The sequence below is a fragment of the Parambassis ranga genome, chromosome 8 (genome assembly GCF_900634625.1).
Source record: "Parambassis ranga chromosome 8, fParRan2.1, whole genome shotgun sequence".
Taxonomy (NCBI): Eukaryota; Metazoa; Chordata; class Actinopteri; family Ambassidae; genus Parambassis; species Parambassis ranga.
In genome coordinates this window covers 8,750,925-8,761,174 of record NC_041029.1, presented here as the reverse complement: position 1 = coordinate 8,761,174, position 10,250 = coordinate 8,750,925, and the positions used below count along the sequence as shown (strand labels likewise).

General features: G+C 39.4%; 1 protein-coding gene across 1 annotated transcript; it reads right to left on the bottom strand.

Moving 5' to 3' along the window:
- Positions 1 to 833: 833 nt before the first annotated feature.
- On the bottom strand, positions 834 to 9,371 carry LOC114439588 (splicing factor U2AF 65 kDa subunit-like). The gene is made up of 11 exons (XM_028411627.1): positions 9,227 to 9,371; positions 7,886 to 8,060; positions 7,340 to 7,443; positions 6,745 to 6,896; positions 6,545 to 6,661; positions 5,616 to 5,754; positions 5,467 to 5,546; positions 3,360 to 3,482; positions 3,194 to 3,280; positions 2,849 to 3,091; positions 834 to 2,320 (listed from the first exon to the last, which is right to left on the bottom strand). The coding sequence occupies exons 1-11, from the start codon at positions 9,273 to 9,275 to the stop codon at positions 2,189 to 2,191; spliced, it is 1,401 nt and encodes a 466-aa protein (XP_028267428.1). The 5' UTR covers positions 9,276 to 9,371; the 3' UTR covers positions 834 to 2,188.
- Positions 9,372 to 10,250: the final 879 nt, after the last annotated feature.

The window sequence follows — 10,250 nt, the reverse complement described above, 5'->3', positions numbered from 1 at the left end:
ACGACTAAAGACAGAATGTAAGTCACAGGTTACAACTTACATCATGTCTTCTGACATGAAAGTAGCTCTCGTTCATTTTAATTTAATTATTTAAATAAATATAAATATTAAATGATGTTAACTGTTGCACCATTATCACAATACAACATCTGGTCACAACCTTCAAAATAATACTCTTGACTTTTTCCTTCCTTCAAATAAACTGTTAATGAGGCTGCCATCCAACACACATTTTTCAGCAAAACAGCGTATACAGCAAATAAACATGATACCCGTGTATGAACACTCTCCCAAGTCCAAATGTGGTGAACATAAAGAAGCTGTATTATCACACTCCCAATGATTATTTTCAGTCTCTTAAGTCTTTGTCACAGAAACAGCAGGAAAGCAGAAAAATGGTGGATGCAAGCATTTATTCAAGGCAATGGCAGTGGCAGGAATTGTACAAACTGAAAAATGTTTTCAAATGTTTTCAAATTTTTGGCCGTCCAAAAATGTATAAAATACTGTAATTGTTTAGATATGTTCTGCTTGTTACACTAAAATACAATTTGCTTACTTTGAAACTGAATCACTCCAAGTTCTAATGCATTTGTTGGGTTATTATATTTATGCCTGCACTTTTTAAGCAGATTATAAAGATTTTTATAATAAATTTAATTCCATACATTTTTTTCCAACAATGCAAAACAGCACAGAAATGATAAAGCTTTTAAAAAAAAATGATGCTATCTACAAAACGTAAAAGTGCTTTTCTCAACATGTGCATATATGTTTTAATCTATTATTAAATGAGACCACAAAGACAGATTTGGTTAAGTTATTCTGATTTTGACCACAAATTGTAGAATATTGCGGGTTAGATGGACACAATTGACCATTTATTAATCCCCAATGTATTATTTACTGTTGCTACTTACATTAGTTTACAATAATTCAGGTGGCAAAGGACACAATGGAAGCACCTTCTCATCTGTCAGTCTTTGTGGGCTAAAATAATGACTGACTTTATGACCTGCATTGTTTAGAACTAAACTGAGGCTAAAGCTGGCAGGCATCTTGTTTATTTATTTATTTATTTAATTAAACTTTTATTTAGTTTATTAAATGAAATCAAAATAAACCGTTAAAGTAAATATATTGTTATATTGCACGCATGTTTCTACAATAAACTGGCTGTAAATGCAGTTTGCAATCTCACCACTAGATGGCACTCAATCCTGCACACTGGTTCTTTAATTAAACTCCAGGATTCAGCACCAGCTTTCATAGAATAAGTTGTTTAGTCCCTCTGTTGACGCTGCTCAGTGAAGGGTTTATGTTTGTATTAAGTATTTAGAGTATTGCTCTTACTACAGTACTAGTTATCGTTGCTGTGATTGGTCAGAGGCTTCTTCAGGGGAAGGGGTTTAATAAACGGTCAACAGACCTTTTGATTGTTTGTTTTTAAAATTTTGATTCATTTTCTTGTTTCCAGGCAGCATCTAGCAGTCCCTTTGCCAATCAGATATATGTCTTTTCTTTAGACACTAGGTAATATTTACAAAATCTCCTTTGAGGCTTTACTGAAGTATCTTTAAAGAAAACAAGTCAACATTTGGTCAATGTAAGCAGTACAGTAACAGCACTGTATATGTTTAAGGAACATTAAGAGGTGAGAAATATGGTAGCAGGAATTGTTACTTTTTTCAAATAAATAAATAAATACATAAATAAATAGAAACTTTTTTTCCTTCCCTCACGCAGGAAACAGTTTGATGGCTTTTCAAACCCGAATCTAAAAACAGAATTAAAATGTTTGTGCTCAGGAAAGTAAATCTTAACATTTGTAGTTTTTTTCGCTCATAGTGCATACTTGATAGACAACTACTCTGGCATTGTCAGGCAGTATTAGTTTAGGTTTAGGTAAGATACATGTCACATTCATTCTACTGCAAATGTAATGTATATATTTCATATTTTTTTAAGCTTAGAATGATTTCAGGTCAACGGTTGGGTAAAAGGTTAAAGCTGGAAGTTGTTCAGTACTGAAGAAACACACGCTGCAGTCCGGATGGTTAAGAAGATGATGTAGTAAAACCTTTGTGAGTCTAGTCTCTAAAGGACACATTCACAACATTCAAAGAAGGAAAGAAACGGACTGACGCCCAGCTGACGGACAGAAAGGAAGAGGGGCTCGTCTGTGCTTTCAAAACTCGTGTCTGTGATACATGTCTGGATCGTAGTATTTGGTGACCACTACCCTGTTGGCAAACTTGCGGCCGGTGAGGGCTTGCATGGCTTTCTGACAGTCTGCGGCAGAAACATACTCCACGAAGATCTGACAGAGAAAAAAAAAGCTCAGTCAGGACTTTATTATTTGAGTTTTCATACATGTGCTATAAATCTGTTTGCACAATATGCCTGCTAAAAGTGTTTACACAGTGCAGCTTCAACAGCCTCTTTTGGGACCGTCTCATGGGGAGAAGCTGTGGGCTGCTGTTTATCGTATGTAGGGAAGTCAACCACACAGTTATTTGCCAAACCAGCCATTAAGCTTATATCCCTAAGGAATTCTCTCGTAAAACCAAAGCAGAGCCTTAAGAAAACACTTTGCCTCGTTCTGGTGTTTCAAGCAGTGATGGACTCCTGCCCCTTTAAAAACATCCTTCACAGCTATGCAACTGTAGAAGATGTCATTGCAGTAGACACAGGAAGTCCACTATGCTTCAAGTCAAAGAAGAAAGGCCAGTTCCTGCAGTGCAAAACACTTCCTAATACAATATAAGACTGATGATTTAGAGTAAAATAAAGAGCATCATGTAAAACCCAGTATCAGTACAGTACATTTTGTATTGCATGGACGCACCTTCCCACAGCCAGGAACTTCAACCCCATCGACAGGCCGGGGGATCTCAATGGAGCGGACGCTGCCGTACTTGCAGCATTCCTCACGAATGTCTTCCAGGATCTCCTCATAGTCCTCGTCGTCCACCAGCTCCTCTGGCAACACCATGTTAAGAAGGCACAGCACTTCTGTGGGCATGCCAGAGTTCTGCAGCCTCTGAAGCCCAGGCACCTGTAGCGTCACCGGGGTCTCTATGATAGAGGTCTGCAGATGGACAGCTCACAGCTCACACACACATCAGCTATGTGCACCAAACATCTTTGTGCTTTAAAAAAGCTAAAGGTGAAATAAAGGACTTGCACTCACAGGATTGGCATTTTTAGCTCCCACGCTCGCCCTCTGGACGATCAGCTTTTTGTCACCTAGCTGCATCCCATTGAGCCCAGCTACCGCCTGAATACACACAAACACAAACATCTAAACATCCCAACAGACCAAACGACGAAGCGATTTATTTCAACACCAGCGTTACCTGATCGGTGGCACTGATGTCTACATATTCGCAAAAGGCGTAACCTTTCGACAGTGACGTGGCACTGTCCTTCACAAGATTGAACGCTTTGAGCGGCCCGAAGGACGTCAAGAGCTCCTTCACCTGCAAACAGGAGTCAGACAGCGTGATCTGAGACCGAGAATTCACTGCCAACATTAAAGTCTACTGAGTGAATTCTAAATGTCCATTTGATATTTAAAAAAATACGTTTAACACCATGATGGGAAAAAAAACAAAAACAAATTGTATGTGATTAAACACAGGTATGTGCATTTTACATGTTACAGATTTGGCACTGCTATAATGAGTTCTGAAAGGAAAAGGAAGAGACAGTACTGTGGAAATGGGATATTATTTAATAAACCACTGACATTATGGTCAGTGGTTCTGCAAATTATTTTTTTCTGTAGTCTTTAAAAAGTGAAAAAACATTTTCTATAATTTTCAGGATTTATCGCTTTAACAATTAATCAATAGTCAATAATCGAATGTTGTGCATTTACAGAAAACCAGTATGTTCTTACCTTTATGTTTAAAATAAATAATAAAAAAACAACTTAATATATCCCTTTAAAACCTCCACCAATAACACCCTCAAATCTTAATGATCAATCCAAATCCCCGGATCCTAAACGCGCTCCAAAAGCATGATGGGAGAAAGAAAGTAGCCAGTAAGGGAGCCTGCTGGCTCGCAGTGTATCCATGTGAGGACCAGAATGTCTTACTTGCCTTGTGTTACATGTTGGCATGGCAGCAGTAGATGAGTACTACTGAACAAATTATGAGCGCAGACTTAACGATCTTACAGGCCCCTAGCTGGGGACAAAGTGGGGGAACAAAAATGAAAGAGCTGTGAGTATCAACGCAGTGGCAGTGACTGCAAGTATTAAAGAAAAGAAGTCAGTGAGTAATAGACATCAGGCTGTATATGTGCTCTGCACACTAATTAAACGTTAATGAGACAGAATGGACAGTTAGAATTAAATTCAATGCAAAACTTTAAAAAAAAGTGCACCACCTGCCCACCTGAGAGCAAACTACGACTTACTGTACGCTGGCCTATTTAAGTCTTTATCAAAGCAACAGTCCACCTTCATGTCCACTGGTGTTTAAATTGATCACCACCACAGAAGTGGACTTGAACTTCTGATGACTATGTAGAATCATATCACATGCTGATGCAATGACCAACTTAGATCTGACAACAGACGCTACTGTTTTCTTTGGTTGTTTCTTTGCAAGAATGAACCAATTAGAATTGCTTGACCTCTGTATCTGTAAAATATGAAAATTATTACTTTGTAAGCTGTCTATTTGATTTGTTTTCACAGAGCCAAGCTATAGCTGTTGACAGTTGACAGGGACGGGGTTATGTTAGATTATAAAGGGAAAATAATTAGGGATGTACTTTGACATTTCTGTTTTTAGCAATGTAATGGAGAAATCAATTTGCACCACTGTGTGCAGCAGAGTGAGAGTAATTATAAACAACGAGTCAGAGCGCGCTCTGCTGGAGCACTATGTCATGACATCAAATCTAAATAGCAACAGCAATATTCTCCCATCAGATCACTGACCTGTACAGGCTAATGTTGGTCTAAGACATGAAAGCTGGGTCTACTGCTTCATATCAGGAAGTGGGTTTTCACTAACTGTGGGTCACAAATGGTTTTGAAGGTGGACTCTTTCTTTGACAACAGATTTCATATGTAAACAGACTGGACTTTGCTTACCTTTCTTAAATCAGTATGCTTAGTGTGAGAAAGGTATAAGCATTTTACTTTTGATGTCATTGACATACTGTTTGTTTAATATGAGAAATGTAACCAAATAAAAGCTTATGTTAAAGTATTAGATACATATCCAGAAATATAAAATATGAAATGTGATGTTTTTCCTATGGTGGTATTTTTTGCACGATGGTGTCATGTTTTGTTTTGATTGATGTTCATTCTTGACTTTTTATTAAAGAAATGTTCATGTTCATTTTTTTCTGTGTTTCTTTTACTGTGACAAAAACGTCGCATGTGAAACAAAAAGTGAAGAAACATGAGTGCAGCTGTTTGACCAGCTTTTAGTTCAATACCTGATCGTCGTTAAGGTAGTTAGGCAGGCCTCCTATAAACAGTTTATGCGGGGAATCGGGGACGACAGTGGAGACGACACCTACACAAAGAAGAAAAGTGGTCAAACACTGCAGCTTGTTTTTTATTTTGAAAAGCATCGGAGACAAACCTGGAACGTGAAAAGCAGGCTGCTCTGAGATGCCGGGTAAAGGCCGATAGTCGTGAGGTCGTCTGATCTTCAGCGACTGACCCTGGAAAATGATTCCATCAAAGGCCATGGCCTGCGTTGTCTCGTCTACAGAACGAAACTAGGAGAGGAGACATGATGCAGAGGTATTATCATAACAACATGTGACTGGACGAAAAAAGCAGGGCTTCAACAGGTCTATGACAAATGTCACAGTGAGCTGCTACTGATGGAAACAAACTGTCACGCCTTCCTATCTGAGATTGATAATTACCCTGCATAGCTCCGTACATCTTGGCTAAGCTCAAAGCACTGGCTAACATTTGTGTTTTAGAAGAACTGCTGCAGAAGCCAAATCTCTGTCAGGCTGGAGGAGAGAAATGGACTGTGACAATTCCCTGCTCTCAGCTGAAATTTATGACTCAGAGACTGCAAGTGTGCTGGCAGCTCTGAGAGACTGAGGGAACCCTCCGAAGCTGAATGTTAGCGTGCTGATAATTAGTGGATATAATGCTCACCATGCTGGCATTTTGGCATTTAGCACTACAGTAGCAGTAGGAGTAGTGGTGGCTGATGGGGTCATTTGTGTTTTCTGTAGACATATACAGTCATTAAAATGAGGTGATGTGTGAGCAGAGATGTCATGAATGAATGGGACTGCAATACAAACAACAGGAGTCCTAACCAGCTGCATTCTATTAGCTACAGCATCCTACAAAGGTTAGAGCTGCAGGGATTGTTAACTTACACTACATGTTTTGGCACTCAATGAGGGAAAGCATCACAAAAATTGTACCTATTAAGGCCAGTGCACATACTGAGCTCTGAAGTTTGCATGCCATTATACTTACCGTAATATGATATTTGTCAAATGGATGAAGTGCTGTATTAGTAGTAGCATAAACACTTACCTCTAGGAAAGCAAAGTTCTTATCCTGATTGATCTGCACAGCGAGGACGGGGTTGCTCGGGGCTTGTGACAGACCTGCGAGACGCATCTGAGCGTTGAAGAACTCAGCCATGGACTCCTGAGGAGAAAGGTATAAAACACGTGATTGAAAACGCTGAGACACCAACACGTTAATGTTTATGTGACCAAGAAGACTTTTACCTCAGTGACTCCAAAGGGGATATTTCCAACATACAGGCGTCTGGCTTGTCTTGTCATCTGACTGCCAACTATGGGCACTTGTGTCGGTGCTGCAGCCACTCCAGTGGTGGTGGACGTTGCCAGCAGAGCTATTGTTGGTATCTGGCCGGCCGCTGAGGGAGAGACAGCAAAGCTACAAGCTGCACACCAAAAAATCACCCAAAGGCGCTCGAATCATGGTATTTTGAGGCATAATGCTGTGAAGAGCGTAAAGACAGTGTTCTTTTCTTTACATCTCTACAACTAATCTTGGTCCTAACTACTATACTACATATCGATCCCTCTTTCTCTAAACTCCTTTCCAACTTCTGAATGCATTTGCCTGTTCCAATCTTACATTTACATTCATACTATCATTGATCGTCCTGTTGGTAAGTCTGTCAACACCTCTGATTTGCAACAAGGTTGGACAGCTCACCATGTGAACTAGTTTTGAGAGACCAGAGTTGGGCTGGTTACAGAAATGCATGCAAACTCCTGAGCGACGCACAGCTAGATGTTATTCTGATCAGGCCTGCTTCAGCGGCTAGACAGGCAGCGAGAACATGACAGGTACCTTGCATAGCTTTGTATTGCATTGGGGTGATGTGCTCGAATCCAGGAGGAGGAACATCCCAGTATTTGTAGGTCCTTTTCTTCCTCGTTCGCCTCGGCGAGTGGCTGCGTGAAGAACAGACAGACTAAAAGCTCAGTAAATGTCTGCTGCTTTTCTAAATGGACCTTTTAATGTTGCTATGACTACGTAAACCCGAGTCATTATTTTCATTATACAGTTTGCCTTTGTGACTTTAGAACAAATAAGCTGAACAGTAATGAATGACCATTAAAGACCTACCACTTAGAATACTTTATCTTAAGTGCTTTCAGGGAACTAAAGATGTAGAAAAAAGCTGTAATTTACTTTGATGAGTCATTTTTCAAGAAAAGAAAGACTCCCTAGTTACAGCCTCTGAAACATTAAGGCCTGCTGATGTCACAGTGATTTGAAGATTTTAAGTTTTGGACAAAACATTTGAAGATCTCACCCAAAAACTGTGAATAAAACAGTTTTCTGAAGTGTATTAATGAAGAAAAGCACATACGTGCTGGTTTCCCCACTGACCTGTGCTTCTTGTGGTCCCGGGAGGAGCTCCGGCGGTCCCGGCTCTTCCTGTCTCGGCTGCGGCTCCGCTTCTCTCGGCTGCGGCTCCCTCGGTCTTTGCTCCAGCTGCGGTGCTTGTCTCCTCGGCCTGGAGATCCACTACGACTCCTCTTTTTGTGCCTCTCTCTCTCTCGTTCTGTGCAATAGGGAAGAGACAGCAACAAGAAGAATTATACGAAACATATATCACATTAAACTACATATACAAATTATTATTATTTAATAAAATACCTTCAAATTAGATCAGACAAGGTAAAATTGCCTAAAATGTCCAAATGTCTCTTTTCTCTTTGAATAAGGAGCTTGGATACCTTTTAACAGTCCGATCATACATCTTTGAGAAATCTGACAGGTTAATGTGGCCTTCTTGGCAGAACATGAGTTAAGACCTTGTTACCTTATCGATAAAGTTACTCCTCATTTCAGGGTAGATGTGTTCCTATTGGAACTCAGCTTTGATTAAATGTCAGGTTTTCAATATGGAACATTTAGGTTTTTTCTTTTATTTAATTTTTCTTTTCATTTAATTTCCATCATTCCATCAAGTGCTGCGATAGCTCAAATATGACAAATAAAACAGCAAATATTCACTTAGAATATAAAAAAATCACAGAGATAAATATTTAAATATATTTTTTCTTATTTCTAAATAATTTAGAAATTATTATTTAGCTGTTGACGAAGTGGCCTAATAAATATTATTACTCATTATTATACAATTTTGAAAAAAAAAATCTTTTCCTAAATGTGATAAGAAATAAGAAAAAACGATTCATTATAGGAATGACAGGAATGTTGTCATTAGTCAATAAATATTGGTGATTTTTAATTACATAAATTGTATTGATATTGCGTTGCAGCTCTTAATAACGGACGCCGAATTGAAACAAACCTCTTATTTATTCAGAAAAATGTCATTCAGTAACTCCCATGGCATAAACTGACATTAAAGAAGTGAACATTATTAAAAGGTGCGACAGCTGAGCGGGGTTCCGCCTCTCGTTTCCTCGCGCAGGTAAACGCGCTGTGTGCTGGCACCGGCTGCCCAGACTGCGTTCAGGGCTGCGTGCATGTTTAACCACAGCTGTGTAGCAGCTAAATGATTAAAAAAAATGAAGCTAAATGCTAATTATAATGACACAACCCAGATAAAGAAGCTCAGTCACAGCAAGGAGGCTGAAGTTTCTGTCAGGTCAGTTTATCCATTCATAAAAATCCACTGACTGAGCTAACGGTGCGTACCCGCGCTGCACTGCTAGCTTGCAGCCCGAACTGGGACACAGACAGACTGACAGCACTCACCTTGTCGATTCTCGCTCAGCTGCTTCTCAAACTCCTCGAAATCAGACATTATACAGAGGAGGTGGCAATGCACAAGATACAGCGGCTCTGATTTAGGCTGAGGCTGAAAGATGAACCGACCTGTCCGGTGTGTCAGTGCTGCAAAAACCCCGAAACCTCAGAGGAGCCCACATACAACACGCTACATCCGGCAAACCCTTCAAAATAAAAGCAGTCTGAAAACTCGTTTAATTAGTAAAAAGGCCATTTAATGATATAAACACAGAAATCGATTGGTAGATCAAAAGTAGATATCAAAGCAAAAGCACTTTGATAACAAAAATGCAACAATGACAAATATTTTACAATAAGGAACAAAAACAAATAATGAAGCTTTTTATTTAGGTAGCAAAAAAACGAAATATCTACAGTATATATAAAATAAAAGCCAAACTTGTAGTAAGTGACTGCTTTTATTTTGATATACAGGCTGGTTTCACACTGATGCTTGGTAGACTGAAAATTAAACCATTGAATTTCTACACACACACACACACACAATGTGAAGACTTGCCACATATCTGGACATTAATCTTATTTGCAAGAATTGATACTGATGAAATGCAAGCATGAGAGCTGGCTCTATAGTGTCATTTGGCATTTATAAATATATTCAATATATATGCAAGGAGACAAACACACATTCATATATGCAGTCATGTAACAATCATACTTATTCTATGCATCCAACTAAAAAAATGTCACATCTTAAGGAAGGCGCTCTTGCAGCCAATGGAAACCCTCTGCCTTCTGCCAGCCATTCTAAACATACCATACTGACAACATACATGGAGAATCCCCCTCTCAGCTGTGCTGCTATTAAAAGAGCTCAAATCCCAAAGTATTGCTGTGACAGGCTGGCCGGCTGACATGTTGGAGGAGCTCTGCTGAGGTGTGCAGCTACAGCTCCTCAGGAGAGGAATTACTACCTGCAGAGGCCCAGAAGCAGTAAGTGCTGGCTGATTATTCATTTCTTGTGGTGTGG

Bases quoted from the DNA above. Each gene is read 5' to 3' on its own strand.
- LOC114439588 (XM_028411627.1), bottom strand. From the start codon at position 9,275: ATGTCTGATTTCGAGGAGTTTGAGAAGCAGCTGAGCGAGAATCGACAA. The intron at 3,281-3,359 runs GTAACGCTGGTG...GTGTGTATTCAG, and splicing joins ACATCAGTGCCACCGATCAG to GCGGTAGCTGGGCTCAATGG. The intron at 2,321-2,848 runs GTGCGTCCATGC...TTTCTCTGTCAG, and splicing joins AAGTTCCTGGCTGTGGGAAG to ATCTTCGTGGAGTATGTTTC.